The sequence below is a fragment of the Hemibagrus wyckioides genome, linkage group LG15, assembly GCF_019097595.1.
Source record: "Hemibagrus wyckioides isolate EC202008001 linkage group LG15, SWU_Hwy_1.0, whole genome shotgun sequence".
Classification (NCBI taxonomy): Eukaryota; Metazoa; Chordata; class Actinopteri; order Siluriformes; family Bagridae; genus Hemibagrus; species Hemibagrus wyckioides.
In genome coordinates, this window is record NC_080724.1 from 10,874,525 (window position 1) to 10,892,970 (window position 18,446).

Genomic DNA, 18,446 nt, shown 5'->3' on the forward strand with positions numbered 1-18,446 from the left:
GATTGAGCATGTGGAATTTTTCTTGATGAGGTTATGAGTGGCTACATTTTCAAGCTTCCTAATATTCCGTCTGATGGAAATAAAAATCAAAATGACATTAAAAAATAGAAATTCGGGGCTCATTGAATGAGTTTTTTTAATAACCTGTTAATCGAATGAATAACAGGCATGTGTCTGATTACTTTCACTACAGCAATCTGTACCTTCTGTGCATGTGTTGGATTTAAATGGCCAAGTAAGAAAACACGGCTCATGTCACAGCGTTGAATTTTATTTTGAATAACTTTGGCCCAAAAGGAGCGATGGCATACGTTCTCTGACCTGTCAATCACACAGGCACTTGCCAATCATGAGATGAAGGTGGATGCAGTGATGCATTTCTGCAAAAAAAAACCCTGGGTTTTACAACCTCCACGCACAAGCTTTTATATCGTGTATGATTGACATGATCTGAAGCTCATTCAGGGTTTTTCTGAGAACGCAAATGAATTCTTTCTGGTGAAAATCTTACATCAGCTGATCGCTAAGTGATTATTCTATCTATATCTATCTATCTATATCTATACCTATAGCTGTACCTAGCTATATGTACACCGATCAGGCATATCATTATGACCACCTGCTTAATATTGTGTTGGTCCCTCTTTTTCTGCCAAAACAGCCCTGACCCATCGAGGCATGGACTTCAGTAGATCCCTGAAGGTGTGTTGTGGTCTGGCACCAAGATGTTAGCAGCAGATCCTTTAAGTCCTGTAAGTTGTGAGATGGGTTCTCGATGGGCCCCACCTCGCAACTTGCAGGGCTTAAAGGATTCTTACAGAATGTAAAGGATTTACAGGACTCAAAGGATACTTTTGATAGCTACTGTCACTGCAGACCAGGAACACCCCACAAGAGCTGTCACCTAGCCATCACAATTTGGCCCTTTGTCAAACTCGCTCAAATCTTTACACTTGTCCATTTTTCCTGCTTCTAACACAAAAACTTTGAGGACAAAATGTTCACTTGCTGCCTAATATATCCCACCCACTAACAGGTCCCATGATGAGGAGATAATCAGTGTTATTCACTTCATAATGTTACGCTTGATCAGTGTATATATTTTGTTTAGATGTTAATGCGTCATGTAGTATTTTTTTAATGTTATGTTTACAGTGCCTGGAGTAGAATAACGATGCCCCAACACCTGCCCTTAGATTTCTGTGTGTGTTTTGAGTAAACAGGGTTTCAGTTGTTTTCTCAATACAATAAAAACGTGTCAGAATTTTCTTTTGTTTGCGGTAATCACACACACGCTACAGAAAACAAGGAAAAGATCAGACTAAATACACTCTGGCATATTCCTTTAATTTCCATCATGGATGTTTTAAAGCACTCAGCAACATATAACTAGAGTGCACAGGAAGTAGGAAGTGGAAAGTAGGAAGCGGGAAGTGGGAAGCGATTCTTACCTTTCAGAGGGTCCTGCTCGGCCCTGATGATGTCGATCAGAGAGCTCTCCAGTGAGTGCATGTTCAGACTGTCGTACATTCTGCCGCGATCCTGACAACAGAGATACAGAGTCAGTATTCCGGCTCGGACCACGGCGGTGTTCTGATCGGTCAGAAGGTATTGAGTCACTTGTGTAGTGGAGGTACGCTTGTATAGTGATATAAAATGACTATATGAATCTTGACATGATGCATTGTGCTAGTGTTGTTTAACATTTATGGTTTCCAGTCAGTCTCATTCATTTACGTTTATAGCTGCTATAACTTAAGCAGTACCTGGAACTAACTTGTTCTTTGTCATAAAGTTAAATGTAACTCTAAAAAGTATGACATGTTGCTTTTAGAACACTGATGTGGTATAAAATAAATAATACACTTTAGTGTTTTTACTCCACTTTGAGTCTCAGAACTGACAGAATTTCACTGTTAGCCTAATGCATGCTGGGAGATTCCTCCTGTGCTTCCTCTGGTTCATGTGAGCGATGTGTTTATAACTAATACTGAAGTGGATGCCCTTTATTCCTGGAAAATCCAGGAACGCTGACCTTATGGACGGTAACAATGTGTGCGTTCGTGAGTGTATGTGTGTGTGTGTACTGGATAACATCTCTTTCTGCTTTGCTATAAATGTCAGAAGGGTATCCTGACAAAAGCAATACCACAGATGTGTGTGGACAGTGAGGGGAATGTTTACTGCACACACACACACACACACACACACACACACTACTCTCAAGGAGAACAGGACACACACACACACAGACACACTGTGTACTGACTGCATGTATTTGGAAACATATGCACGTGTCAAGCGGGACTGTAAATAACTAAGCACTTGGTCTGCTTCCTGTGGGTCTGATCATTTCACAGCATTTCCTGTGTCCCATTTTTCAGACTAAACCCAGCTCTGGATTATGTTACGGTGTCAACAATGACCTAGCTGCAGCGTTGCAAAGTTTTTAGCTCAACTAGGTCTCATAAATTGCATAAAAGTGACCTGAAGATAGAACACTTTGTTGCTCATTTGATGCAGGAGAACCACAGTAACTGCAGTGCACACGCATTTCTAATGTGCAGCCATTCCTGATTTCACACTGTCCGCCTTACTATCCATGCACTACTTCCTTCCATATTTATGCTAGTGTATGTTCACACTATAAATTTAGTGCATATTTCAGAGCACAGGAAGCAAAACAAAAAACTAATGTTACCATCACCAGCAGCTGAAAGCAATGGCTCAGGTTGATCCGGTTCTTTTGAAGGAATTTTGAGGAATTCTGCTCAACAAATGAACCCCCCAAAAAAAGATTTACCTCTGTATCATGTCTTCTCTCTCTCTCTCTCTCTCCTACATGAAGAACACCAAACATGTAGCCATGATCTTTATCCCTCCTCATCAGCACTTCAGCTCACTGACCGGCTCTCGCTCAACACTCTACACAAACCACACACTGAAACCATGAACAATGTGTCTGGAAAAAAAAACTGACCCAAAAATATTCAACCCCCAAAATCCCAGTTTAGATACAAAAGAAGTCGATTTAATTCACCTGCCTTAGCCTTCCCACAGACAGCCTTAGCATTGGCTTCGTTTCATCGGTGCAAGTGTAATTTTCTCAAGTAAACACAACCGCTTAGCATAAAATGCTGGTTTTATTGACGCACATGTCCAAAATACCAAATAAAATTAGCTGTTTAGCTGTCAACATTAGCTAACATTAATAGCTAATATCACATAGAGAGGTACGGTTTTATGTAGCAGGTCTACAGTATAAACTTTTAGCTAGCAAGCTAACAAACACAGAGTTATAAAAGTAAAAGAAAGCTTAGTTAATGAATAAACAGGTTTGAAATTGGGTCAGCAAATGTAAACGAAGCTCTGCCCTCATTTTGTTTTTTCCCCTCTCCAGCATGCTGCTAACCCCCTTACACATTCTGCCATTACACATCCACCGCTGCATTTAAGGCGCTACCTGGAAACGCTATACATAGCATTAGCGTTAGCACCAGCTTCCAAAAATAAACGGTGAGAAGCTGCTGAGCACGGTGTGAGGACACGAGTGAGAAGTATGAGCCTCATGTTTTTATTACTGACAGCTTTTAAGCCATCTGGGGTTTGTAAGCGGTGTGGCAGATTGGTAGCTTGGTATCAGACACTCCACACACATTGTTGAGTAAATTTTTTTTCACTCCAGCTTTCTAACCCGTCCTTTCCGACACTTGAATGCGTCTGGATCACTTTCTCTAACCATGACGCATGTGGCCCAGTTCAGGAGAATGAGGGAGGAAGGAAGGACGCGAGGAATGTGTGGAATTCCAAAAAGCAGGAAGGGTGCGCGATCGAGGAAGAGGAAAAAGTGACGAGGTATAGAGTTGAGACAAGTCATCTGCAAAGCTGAGGCTCTGCGACTCTCTAGGGCATGGTGAACATGAAATGATGACATCTTTTATTATTATTAAGATTAGAATTATTATCATTATTACTATTGCCTCCTGGTGGTCCAGTGTCAGGATCCCACCCTCTCATTGACGCTGCCCGGGGTTCGATTCCCGGGCAGGGAGCTAACCCAGCCACTGGAAAGTTAACTCTCAGTGCCAGTCCCAAGCCCGGGTTAAATGGGAGGGATGCGTCAGGAAGGGCATCCAGCATAAAACCTGTACCAAACCGAAACATGAGGACCAAATGATCTGCTGTGGCGACCCCAAATAGGGAGCAGCCAAAAGAACAACAACATTATCATTATTATTATTAAAATTATCCACATCCCATGAACATCATTTTCATCCCATTCTAGTGTTTTTTCATACTAATACTGAAATAATCAGTATTTTTGAATGAACCTTTTAAATGAATTAATCCTTCTTGGTCACTTCCATTCCACTCTTGAAAACTTTTAAATGAACATACTGAATGAGTGAAACAATGACTTACTCATAATGACTACAATTACAGGTGAGGTGTAATGATATAAGAGTCACTGAACGAATCAGTGAACAAAACTGAACAAATCTTTTTGATGAACAGAATCAAAAGATTCGAGTCACTGGGATGAATCGAATTCACTACCTCTACACGATTCACTTCCAGAAAGCGATTCGACTCTGAATCGACTCGACTCTAGGCAAATGAAGTGCACAAAACTAAATGAATCATTTGGTGAATGGAATAAAATGATTTGAGTCACTCAAAACTCAAGCTGTAATTATCTGATTTAAGCTATTTATAATAGCTTTATAAAATAAGAAATAATTTGCAGCACTGTTGTAAGTGTAGTTTGATAAAAATTAAATAAATACAAATTTCCTGACAACTTTATGCCATTTTATTAATAAAAGTAATATAATGGACATCAGTGTAACTGGGGGGTGCCATGGACTCCCTGGATCACCACAAAGAATCCGAGTCAGCTCGATTCATTTCGTTAAGATGATTATGTAATAATTATTATGACATGCCACAGGCGACCATGTGCTACTTTGGCCGAGGTCAGTCATGTTAATCTGATTAATAACATGCGACTGATTCAGTATAAACAGTTTGTACCACAGTGTTTGTTCCTGTGGTTTTAGAAACGGATGAGATTGTCATGTTTTGACTGGAACCTTCGTCTATAGGTCAATTACAATGAGGAAAAAGATTTACTGCAAAACAATACAGATAAAATACTTTACTGCAGTTAAATAAAAGCCAGCTCTGATTTTTTCACTGATACTGTGTGATTGGGTGAAACAGCAAAACAGGCTCTGTCAAGTCAGGTGACTGCATGAATACAGACCAGTGAATCCAGGTGCTCATGCAGGATTCATATGTAAATGAGGTGGCCTTTCTCTTAACACACACACACAATAGTTAAGCTCTGAAAGATCCACTTCCACACCCACACACTCTCACCCTGTTCTCGCTCTCATGCATGTACATACACACTCTCTCTCTCTCTCTCTCTCTCACACACACACACTCTTAATCTCTCTTTCACTTCTCTCAATCTCTCTCTATCTTTCAAAATCTCTCTCTATCTCTCTCTCTTGTTCACACACGCCCTCTCTTTACTTTCTCTCTCAATCTCAGTCTCTCTCCATCACAATCTCTCTCTATCTCACTCCCTTCTCTCACTCTTTCTCACACACACTTGCCTTTCTCTCTCTTTCAGAATCTCTTTCTCTCTCAATTCTGATTCATCTCAATTCCTTCATCTGGCAGACCACAGAGATATACTCCAAAAAATGTAGCACATCTGTAGTGGTAAAGTGAAGCGACAACAAAATGGTACAAAATCATCTGTCACCATGTAAATGTAACTTAGCTTGTGTGAAACGCTGAAGTTTAGGTTCACGCTAAAATGTTGTAATCATTGTTTGGGTTTGTACCTGCAGAGGCAGCAGTGTGTTGCTGTTGTTGTCGGTACGGAAAACATTGTCGTCACTCCATGGCTTAGGGGCGAGTGAAGCCCCGGAGCGTGGGAACTTGGGCGGGGCGATGACACTCCCGCTGCTGAACGGCTTCTTCATGGGCGAGATCTGGCCGAGCGAGACAGGCACAGCCATGCCCACGCCACGCCCTCGATGGTCCCTGCCCCAGGACACGCCTGCCGAGTTCCAGCCGCTGCCCCACAGAGACTGTTTCATCAGGGGCTGTGAAAACAGAGAGAGAAAAAGAGAGAGAAGAGTTACGCTAATGAACTGAGTGACAGTAAGACAGAATATAGACATAGACAGACAGAGGAAGAGAAAAGAGGAGGAGAAATGTGGGAATAAAAAACAGAGAGGGAGAAAAAGTGGACTATAAAACAAACAAAAAAAAAAACAAGAGCAAGGAAGAGAAAATAAAGGAAAAGACAGAAATAGAAACAGAAAAAAGAGCGATAAAGAGAAATGAAGGTGTGGACAGAAAGGCAAGGAAGACCAAAAGAGAGACAAGAAAAGTAAAGGAAAAGAAACTTAAAGATCTGTATCAAGTCAGCATGGGTGTGAATATTAATGAGTGTGTATGTGTGTGGTTGGGCGGGTGGGAAGTCAAGAAAAGCTTAAAAGCTTCTTAAACCTTCACTGCACAGGCAATACACACACAAACACACACACACAAACACACACACACACACAAACACACACAGAGCTTACGGACAAAACACCAAAGTACACACTTTAATCTGTGCACATATTTGCACTCCGTATAACCGGATATGTTTTGGTGTTTTTTCTGTGGGTGTGTGTGTGTGTCTGTACATACGAGTGTGTGTGTGTTGGTTTTTCATTCAGTGTACTCTTACCATCTCTCCTGTGCATATTCACCACACCCAGCTATACAACCTACAGCGCCTGTGTGTATAATTAGATACCGGGCTGTGTATATATATGTGTGTGTGTGTGTGTGTGTGGAGAAGATGAGTGTTTTGGTGTAAATGACTGATAATAACATCGCCGTCTAGACGCTGGGAACGAAAACATGAGCTGCCTCCAGAGTAAGCTGTAAATGCCTGGATATATTCTGAATTCACAACACACAACTCAAAAGAGCTAATACCAAAAAAACATGCTTATTGTTGACTAATATAGAAGACAATCTAAAGGTTTAGAACAATTTTCAGCAAGTTTGTACTCAAAAGAAACATTTATGCTAAAATTCAAATCCTAATTGTTTAAACTGTTTAAACTTAAAGCTAACTAGCTTGTTAATAATGTTAACAAGCTAGTTAACAAGCTAGTTAATGAAGAGACGTAAATTAGCCAGCAAGCTAACACCTCAATTAAACAATGTTTTAATTTTAAGGGCAACCTAATATTTAGTTTTAATTCTTTGTTGAAAGCGATATTTCAGTCATAGTTAACTGTTCACTAAAGCTAGCTAGCCTGGACTGCTTCACTATTGCATCGACTGAAAGCTGTTAAGTCAGCCATTAAAACCCTAGAAAATAATGTATTAACTGTGGTTTTATGTGTCCAGCTAACTTCTAAAACTGTCAGAACAGTCAGTAATGTATTTGACCATTTTTAGTAACATTATGGTTGGTTGTAATGTTGCTAAATATATTCAGAAAACAAAACTCCAGTGCTGTGTGGTGATTCACGACTCAGATTGGTGCTGCCATTTTATTGTCACCCTTATCAGTTACCTGAGGGGAAAAAAATCCATGTTCTTCTTCGATCTTCCATGAAAACACAATTTATAGATGGGTGGGGAAAATAATATTCAATAATAATGTCATCATGTTTCACCTTCCTGACCTCAGGCACCATGTTCATTACAATCCAATCCAATCAAACCCTGAAAGATCGAGCAGATGCCAAGCCGTATATATTATCTCCCACACAAATATCCTGTTATACACACACATAACGAATAGATCATACTGCGGAAGGCAAGTGCGTTCTGGTTTCTGTCTGACGTCTTTAAACCTAACAAGCTTCGTACAAAATGGCCGCCGTTAAAGTATGCATGTTCTCCTCTAGTCCTCTAAGTATTTTCCTAAATAACCAAAAAACAAACTTAAAATTACTTGGCGTCCAAATGTCCGGTGTAATTATGGGTTTAATCAGCTCCACACACTGCACGACACACACACACAGACTATAAGCCTTTACATAACATCATAATGGCTAGTGTAATAGAAGATTACTGACGTTGCTGTGGACAGGGAATTTTATCAAAGAAATGAAAATATATATTATATCATGACACTGTCCCAAACTATTTTATTTAATAAATGTGGACTAAAAAATTAAATAATTAAAAACATTAATTTAATTAAATTAATTATTAAAAACCCCTACCTTTTCCTTTGCATCATGTTTGCTAATCGGTATTTAACCCTTTAAAATTTTAATTATTCATGAACTACATTGAAACTGGACTCATTCGGATTTTAAATGTTAAATTACTGAGATAAATTTTTGTGTCATGCTATCTGATATTTGATTTTACCCCCAACGCTGGCCTTGCTGATAGGCCATGCGCGGCTGATGGTGTTCAGGTGGACCTCCATCACGTTCATGACATGATCTATTTCCAGGTCTGCGATAATAATAAAGAGTGACAATATATCGTGCCGATAGTTACACGATAATTATCAACGGATAATCGTACTGCCAGAGTTTAATAACAAAAGCCCTGTGATCTATTATTCAGTACTTATGCACAGATGAAGATGCTGATTAAATGAAAGGTTGCCAGATTGGCTAGGTTCCTGCACAATTATGGTTTTAATCCTACCCATCCCTCTGAACCAGCCTACGAATGCACAATATGGGCAAAATATAATTACATTGGCACATATGGTGTCGACCACTATTCTCAGAGTTATATGTACTCTGTCTGGGTGTGTTCCTTTTTCTTCACCATGGAAATGAGTTTCAGTAGCTGATATGATTGCCTTTTTAAAAAGAATATTATGGTTTAAAACATGCACATCATACCTCATACAGTGATTCTGTGCAATGATACCTTACAATGTAGCTACTAAGCACGTATTATTGAGGCGACATGGATAAAGATCGCCATACATATATGCACCACGTGATCACACCACACAAAACTGATTTGCATACTGCACCGTACAGTGATGTATGTATCGATTTAAAAACCTAATAATATCATGATAATAAACGATATATTGCGCATCCCCTGAAGAGGATCGCTGGGTGGTCTGCTGTGTCACCTGCTGCTGGTTGTAGCTGTTCCTCTGCTGCAGGAAGGTGCCGTGCTGCGGGCTGAGCGGGGAGCGGCGGCTGGGCGCGTGCTGCGGCGGAGCGCCGCCCATCTGCGGCGAGAACGGAGCGCCGAACCCGTGCGCGTTCACACCGGGTGAGAAGCTTTGAAAGAAGCCGGGATTCACTGAAGACGGGATTCCTGGGTAGAATCCTCCATCGGGTTCGGTCCCAGGCATAATGTGACTCCCGTTGTTGGATACAGGCGGAGGGGGGGAGCTCGTGTGCACCGACCACGGTGCACCGAACCCGGGCAGGGAGGGGGAAGCAGTCGAGGTCTCGTGGTGCGGGAGGCTCGTAAAGGCCGCCGCGAGATGCGCACTTGTGGGCTCCATTCGGATCTGGACCTTGTTGGGACTCACGGATGCGCTCGATGGCGCCGCAGCATCGGTCAGAGCGTCCTCCGGGAGCTGACCGGGGCCTTCGGGGGCGCACTCAGACTCTGCGTGCTGATTTTCGTTCCTTTCTCTCTCAAGGTCACGTAGTGACGCGACAGCACCGAAGCGGCCTTGTCCGGCCTTATAGTCGCTGAAGTCGTAGTCCGTGTGGGTATGGCCGGTTCCGTTGTCGCCACCGGTGGGTGGCGATCGCTCGGCCGCCGCGTTTCCGGCCTCGTCGCTCGACTCAGTGGACGCGACCTGACGCCGCGAGGCTGTCACCCCCGCGGGCTCATCCTGCATGATTCGCCGGGGCGCGGCGGCCGACGGGAAGAGCGGGGACGCTGCTGCACTGCTGCTGCGGGAGAGAGACGGAGGAGAGGCGGTGGGGAGGAGGAGGTCACCGGTGACCGGGGAGAGGCTCGAATAGGACGATCTGAATGCGCCGAACAGTGCGCTGCCGCTGTCGAGACTTGCTGTCTGTAACAAGCCGAAGCCGTAATCACCCATTTATTTGCGTCAAAATACGGGAATAAAAACGGGAGCTCGCGAATAGTCGCGGCCTTTTCTTTTTTTTCCCAAGAACAAAAACGGGAGCGCGCAGACAGTGACCTTTAACTTCCTATATAGCGTATATCGAGAGAGGAGGAGCTGTAGGGGGTCGGTCGTCGATAAATCGTCGTTACACGGTCCTCCGCGTTTAGTTTCTTATTACTATGATTAATCTGTGGCTATTTTATTTTTGTTATTGTTATTTTTTCGGACCGTTTTACGCCGACCGACCGACCGACTGCGCACCCCCCCTTCCTCGGCGTTACCCGGCCGCTCATCTGATCTGCTGCGGCAGCGGATTAAAAACTCATCCGCTTGCGTCATGGCCATAATTTATACAAACACGCCCACCTCCCCGTTCAACCGAACGGGCACTTCGCCGCAGTGTCACGTCACCTCATGAATTATTCACAAGGTGCAGCAGTAGCAGCACAAGGCTTTGCCCTACAGCTCGGGCTGTGTCCTAAACCGCATGCTACCGCGCTAAGAGCCTAGGGCTTCACTCTAATATTTTGACATATTATGACAGGGCAGTAGGGTACAATTTGACGCCATTTGAGCTCCTTTGCATGGACCAAATGTAGTCTATTAGTGCAGACATGCTTGCAGTCCCTGCTTAAGATGCATGCGACCTGAATAGTCAGCCAAAGCACCTGTAATGTCATTTGCCTGATGTGATTAAAAATGTGTTCTATTTAAAATCTTAAAATAGGTGTTGCTATTTGCATGTTTCTTCTTTTCTAAAACCAAATTTAGACTCGTCTCCGTGCAGGCCTCGTTTCTAGTGTGAAGCCATATGGTATCCTACAACGTACTGAATAAGACACAGGGATTGACACAGCGCATGCGCACAAGTCAATGCGCAGTGACGCTCCAGTGCTATAAATAGCTTATTAAAAATCTAACCGGATGTCAAGGGGATGAATTCTCCATGCATCTTAAAACAGCATCATCATCCTAGCACACCTCAAAGAAAGCACACCTATAGTTTCTAAGCTACAGCCATCTTGTGTGAAAGAGCTGCATGTTCTGGCCCTTCTAGGTCAATGTGGTTTTTGTTTTAGCTTAATGAAAGCAAAAGTTTCAATGGCTGACATTTCTATCGCCCTAACCAGCTTCAAGCCAAGATTCCTTTGTGTTAAGAGTTTGTAATGGAAGTCAGAAGAGGCGATAATCGTAGAGAGAAACCGAAAGACAGTCGGCGTATGATGGGGCGAAAACCAGTGCATTGTTTTCACATTGAACTGCTCCTTTGTGTGACTGATGGAATTACACAAGAACAGCCATTTCATCAGGTCACATTGTGTAATCATTAATGTAAGCCAATCACACACACACACACACACACACACACACACACACACACACCTGCAATGGTGATAAGTCCAGGCATAACCCATTTGCTAAATTGAGTTATAGTCGGGTCATCAGGAAAGTTTCACTAGCTAGTGATGAGATAACAGCATTATTTTAAGGTACAATAGGCAAAGGATATTAACTATAGGTACTTATGGTACTTATTATGTATTAAGTAAGCAATTACTCATTTTTATTTACGGCAGAATAATACATTTTATCATTCACAAAGCAACTAAATTCCTGTTTTCGCTTATGTTACAGCAGCTTCAGGCACCAGCCTCTCTTTTTCCTTTTCTTTTAATGCTCCTAAAAACCAGGAAGTGCAAATCATTCTGTCATGAACACTTCCTCGTCTCGCAAACTGTAACTGAAGACTCCTTCTCTAAATATTTAACAAACGTCTGCTTACAAAAAGCATGGCCAGATCAACGTTTATATAGTTTTACTGTAGTATTTGTTTATTATTAGACTTAGTTTAGTTGGAACGTCCTCCATTACAAGTTGTGGTATAGAACAACAACTCATGTTTTTGTAGATTATTAGATAGCGTATATAATATATGGAATAATTGAGTAAAAAAAAAAAACTTTATTTTTTTGTAATAAAAAATAGGAATACACAAATTATCGTATTAACATTGTAAAATCCATTAGGGGGAAAAAATACAATTTAACACTGCTGACAAAACAATCTACTTTAAAAAAACAGTGGAACATGTGGAATTTTATAGTAATGATAATTCATAATTATCATATAATTAAAATGTATAATTTAAACGCATTTGTAATATGAAGACGGATCATATAATCGCTGGGAGATCCAATCGGAGTGTTCTGAGCGATCAATTATGTTACGGCCTGACTGTAACATAATCAGCAGAAAACACACCCAACACACACGCACACACACACACGCACACCATATACACACAATCTAATTTATGCATTGTCATCTTATAGAGATGAGATAACGCCATTTTTACCTACAAATAACGACCAGCTGGCCTTTTTCATTGTGTGTGTTTTTTGTGTGTGTGTGTGTGTGGTGGGGGGTGGAGAAGATGCAGACACACAGTAGGAGGATTGAATGATCCCGATCCCGTTAGTGAGCAGAAGTGCTATAATATAACCAAACGGCCATCTGCTTTTTTTCTCACAGCTCTCTCACCAGTTTCACAGAAAATAAACGTTTATCCGGTCGGTTTTAGCCAAAATGACGATTAACACACAATGACGTAAAAGTAAATATTTTGATTAAACAGATGTAAGTACAAAACATTTACAGTATACAGACAGATACTGTGTAAATGTTTGAGTTGGTTGGTTATGTAACTAAAAGCTGTACTATTCCTTTAGCATGTAATATAATAATAATAATAATAATAATAATAATAATAATAATAATAATAATAATACAAAAATAATGACACTCATAAAATTTCATTTTGGCTAATCAGAATATTTGCTGTTTGAAAGCAGATTATTTTGTTTGTTTGTTTGTTTTTGTTTGTTTGTTTTGGAACCGAGCTCAACAGCACCACCAATGCTCGTTAAAATAACACACATTGTGGTAAGAAGTGAGAAGCTGTGGCCAATTTCTTTCCTGCTCACACTGTAGATTCATGCAGCATATCAGCAGCAATCGTGCCAGGTGTTTACACTCTCCAGACACTTTATTAGGAACACCATACTAATACTGGCATTCGAGTGATGTGGTATTGGTATTGAGGTGTCTATAACACCCCCCACCTCCAGCCTGCTTGTTGTTGTCATGTGAATCCATGAATGGTGGTGGTGGTGTACTTGGTGTGGTGAATGTTACATAGACAGTATGTATAAACATTTTCCAGTCGATTTCGTCTTGTCTGTTTTTTCAAAGCTAAAAGCAAAAAAGCAGCTAAACGGACAGAAGATATGCCGGGATTAGCTTCAGCAACCACTGACTTTTTGAAATCCCTCAAATCATTTGACACTTTTCTTAAAAAAAATCGTTCCTTTCAGTCGTTTTTTTCTTTTGCTAGCATGCAACTGAGGACGCTAGTGCGGTGTAAGTGGACAATATGTGCATCTTCATATACCGTGGAGTCCATTCACAAAGACACATGCGCTGTCCCCCACCCGAGACTCTTTTATTCATTCATCCCTATTCCCACACGCACACACACACACACACATTTACACAGAGACACACTTACGTCCCAGATGGGACAGTCGCACCAGTCAGAGGGCAGGTGTGGCAGCTCAGACCAGTGCTGAGCAATCATTGGCTGTGATTAGTCTGCGTAAGTTCTGGGTGGAGTGTGTGTGTGTGTGTGTGCGGGGGCTGCTATAATGGGGCAGGCCGCCAGCTGCTGCCCCCCCCACCCAATGTATACACTTCTTAAATACAGAGGGGGGATATGTATGTGTGTGTGTGTGCGCATGGGGGTCTCTACGGCTTTTCAGTGTCCCAGCTGCCCAGGTCTTATGGACAAACTGAATATGACACCTCAGTATGAGGATGAGCAGCACAACACACTACACACACACACTACACACACACACACACACACACAGAGCTAATATTTAAGCACACTGATATGGGTGTATAGGTTCACACCTTGTCTGAAAATTAGTGCAGTGTGTGTAATGCTTCTATATTTAGCTAAAGACAGGTTCTCAGCTCTACCATACAAACACACACACACGGTGTAATGATGTTAGCCTGAATGCACCTGTTCCTCTCGAGGGGACAAAGGTTTATCTCTGTGTGTTTATCTTAATAACAGCAGACTATTTACTTGTGTCTAATCCTTCCAGATGTGTAAAAATAATAATAATAATAATAATTATGCATCCACATCAGATTATTTGCTGTTTTATTGTCTTAACACGGATTGTTTTGTGGAACCGAGTGCAACAGCACTACCAAGGGTCATACGAAATACACTAACAAAAGGCAAAGCTGTGGCTGATTTCTTTCTATCCCAGGCTGTGTTCCTGAAGTGTCTCAGTGACAAATGTGTCATGTGATCACACAGAGTGACACGCCCCATAGATCTGGATCCGATCTACATTTATTTCAGCCTGCTTCACTAAACACATCCATAAAACGCTGGATAAGCATAAGAGCAGTTTTATTCAACCCTGCTGCCTCCTGGTGGTCCAGCGGCGGGATCCCGCGCTCTCGTTACCGCAGCCTGGGTTTGATTCCCGGGCAGGGAGCTAATCCAGCCACTCTCAGTGCCGGTCCCAAGCCTGGATAAAATGGGAGGGTTGTGTCAGGAAGGGTATCCGGCGTAAAACCTGTGCCAAATCAAATATGCGAACCAGATGATCTGCTGTGACCCCGAACAGGGAGCAGCTGAAAGAACTTATTGAACCCAGCTGCTTGATGGAACAATATAGGAAATCTTCCTGTCCAATTCTATCAGACTTTACAACTCTTCTGCTCAAGTCACCAAACTGGACCGAGCTATCTTCATTGGATACGCTCTTCTAGTCTTATTTATTATGTCAGTAATTTATTATTAGATTTCTTGCATATTTTTAACCTCTCTCCTTACACATCTGTCTGTTTTTGCACATTTGTCTTTGTTGCACATCTGTCCGTGTGTTCTAGTATATCTGTCTATTCATGCACATATGACTACCTTAGTGCTTTTGAACTCTACAGATTTTCACTCTACAGATTCTCACACCATGTACTGTATCCCCGCTGCACTCTGCACTCACTTTGTCTATTGCTCTGTGAACCATCTCATTACCTCATCATCCGTTTTTCTTTGCTTTTCTTTGTATCCCTACTGTATTTTAATTGTACAGAGCTGCTCCAATGGCTTCATTTTGTTCTGGGGATTAATAAAGTTATTCTATTCTATTCTATTCTATTCTATTCTATTCTATTCTATTCTATTCTATTCTAATGAACCGTTTACCCTCAAAATGCTTTTGAATAAAAAACTAAATCACAGTCACAGTACAGATTACACCAAAAATTTCACACCCCACGTCCTTTCCCCTTCAGTGAATCAGAATTAATTTGTAAAAAAAAAAAAAAAACCCCACTGAACCATATACGTATGAATAGAGCTGCTCGTGTATCATGTGTCTCCACATGGGCATGTAGCTAAAATGAAAACGAATAGCAATCTCTCACTTGCTCTCTCTCTCATACACACACACACTGACACCGAGTGCTATACTCATTATTGTTGGTTACGCTACAGCAGTTTGATCGAAATTAGGAAGGTCGAAGGAACGAATGAGCGACAGTGGGGGAGGGGTGAATAATGTGTATGTGTGTGTGTGTGTGTGTGTCTGTGTGACAGTGAGGTGTTAACGAGATGAGGACTTCTGAAAGAGCAGAAGGGAGGGGAGGTCAGAGGTCAGTGGAGATAATCAACCTCTCAATCAAGACTGTCTGAGTGACAGGGAACACAAGGAGATCTCACACACACACACACACTGTGATGAGCATCATCACCACCATCTTCATTATCACCTTCATCGATATCGTCATCATTATCATCAGGGTCATCCTTGTGGTAGCCTGGTAATAACACTGGTTGATAAATAAATAAATAAATAAATAAATAAATAAATAAATAAATAAATAAATAAATGACCTCATCGACACTCTAATACCATCTCATCTGTTTTTTCCTCACAAATGCAGCACACTTTTACGTCACTGTATTACTCATAAACCTGTAATCATGTTTGTGTTTCAGTAAATAAATACAATATTTGCTTATAAAAAAAATGTAAAATGAATTACGAGTGTGTATGAAGGTCGCTCGCTCTTCAAACAAACTTCAGGTTTCTAGCAGAAGGTCAAAGGTTAACAAGTGTCTTTCAGCTCCGGCTCCATTCTGCTGGTGAGCAGGTGCAAAGAAAGAAGTGCATTGTGCGTAACAGGTTTCTTCTGTCCCACAGAAACACAGATAAACAATAAACCGCAAAAAACACACTCATCTCTTATCTTGGATGTGAGCCAGAAAAAAGCAGCTGAGAGAAGCTGCAGGATGAGGAGGAGGACGAGGAGGAGGTCTCATTAAATCTATATAATTTATGTCATTCAGGACTTTTGTTTAAAAGGAAAAAAAACCCTCATCTCGTCCGGCATGAAATTACAGTCTGTAAGTGTCCTGTGTTTTTATTCTCTCAGCTCTCAAATGGCCACCTGTGATGATGCTAATGTGGAGTCACTGACATTTCAGGGTTCATGTTTTAAGAACAGGGAATAAGTTTTTCATTTCTTCAGCATCAGCCGAGATCGACCCCTTATGATTTAAAAAAAACAAAACAAAAAAAAAATTAAAAAGATTTAAAGTGATTTTTAAAACCTGAAACAAAATATGGGGAAATTAATAAGTGGTTATATGTTTTTACATTTATATAACATATATTAACATAATATATTAAAATATATTTAAATATAATATAAAATGTAGTTTAAATAGTTATATATTAATGTTAATATGTTAAAATAAGAAATAAAGTAAATAAACACACACACATATTTTTAGTTAAAAATAAAATTAATCTCAAAATTATTTTTTTCCCCATTACTTACAGGAATAAATGAAATCTTTTCCTTATTTTTCTTCCAATATCACAACCTCCACCATTTCTTTCCTGATATCACTCCAGAATATAATAAGTGTCCTGTCTAATTTCTGTAATGAAGATATGTTAGACAGACAGACAGACAGACAGACAGATAGATAGATAGACAGAGAGAGAGACAGACATATATATATATATATATATATATATATATATATATATATTGATGGATAGATAGACAGACAGATATACAGACAGACATATATATATATATATATATATATATATATATATCTGTCTGTCTATCTATCTATCTATCTATCTATCTATCTATGTAGAGAGATAGATAGATAGATAGATAGATAGATAGATAGATGAAATAAAACACTTCAGGATATACTGTTACAGGAAAATAATCAACTTCCTGCCCCTCACCTCTCCAGCCTGTCTGTGATTATTTTCTGATCACAGCACACCACTGCAGTGCTTTATTTCTTTCTTAAATGATGATGAAGATGAGATTCACAGATACAATGGCATTCTACAAAAGCTTTTTTTTTAAAGTATAATCTACAGATACAGAATCAGCGCAGTGCTCCATGGAGTAATAAATGTAAGCTACAGCAGGTGAAGTTGGCGGATTTGGATTGAATCTGAACCTGAGATGTGAGACGAGCTTCAGCCCACCTGTGTTACTATAAGAGAAGGAAAAATGGGCCTCACTCTGAATAATGCAGCGAGTAACTCAAACCTCTGAGTGTAAATTATGTACTGTATGGCTGCTTTCCTGCACACACACACACACACACACACAGTCATTGCACAGACATCAACCAGAATTTCTGTAAGAATTAAATATATTTTCTAGACATAATTTGTGAATTTTCCTTTAAATAAAAAAGGCGACATATAGTATTTTCCCTCGAACACATACAGTGTTCCTGACAATTCAGACAATTCCTGACACCCGTATGTAGTATTTATTTATTTATTTATTTATTTATTTATTTATTTATTTATTTATTTATTTATTATGTATTTATTTTATAGAAAGTATAAAAAGCAAGCATTTAATTGAACTCAATTTTAAAACATTATTTCAAATATGTAGTTTATTTCAGTTTGGCGGTTTGGAATTTCACTGTAATTCTTTATGTTTTGTCTCCCCCTATGGGTGAAAAATGGTACTGTAACATACTCCCTCGGTCATTATCGTAGTATTAGAAGTAGTACCCTGGTATACTACACCGACCACGCATAACATTATGACCACCTGCCTAATTTTGTCTTCGTCCACTTGCCCTGATCCGTCCTGCACTGTGTATTCTGACACCTTTTTATCAGAACCAGCATTTACTTCTTCGACAATTTGAGCAACAGTAGCGCGTCTGTTGGATCGGATCACACGGGCCAGCCTT

The 18,446-nt window shown here is 40.5% G+C and overlaps 1 protein-coding gene across 4 annotated transcripts in view; it reads right to left on the minus strand.

Annotated features, from left to right (window-relative positions):
- cpeb2 (cytoplasmic polyadenylation element binding protein 2) overlaps nucleotides 1–10,421 on the minus strand; it is a 29,392-nt gene extending 18,971 nt beyond the window's left edge. For all 4 annotated transcript variants that reach the window (XM_058410453.1, XM_058410452.1, XM_058410451.1 and 1 more), the window contains exons 1-3: nucleotides 9,143–10,421; nucleotides 5,859–6,122; nucleotides 1,452–1,542 (exon numbers count right to left, since the gene is read on the minus strand). In XM_058410453.1, the coding sequence (XP_058266436.1) occupies nucleotides 1,452–1,542; nucleotides 5,859–6,122; nucleotides 9,143–10,078 (1,291 nt within the window). In that variant the 5' untranslated portion in view covers nucleotides 10,079–10,421. The remainder of the gene's footprint in view (nucleotides 1–1,451; nucleotides 1,543–5,858; nucleotides 6,123–9,142) is intronic.
- Nucleotides 10,422–18,446: the final 8,025 nt, after the last annotated feature.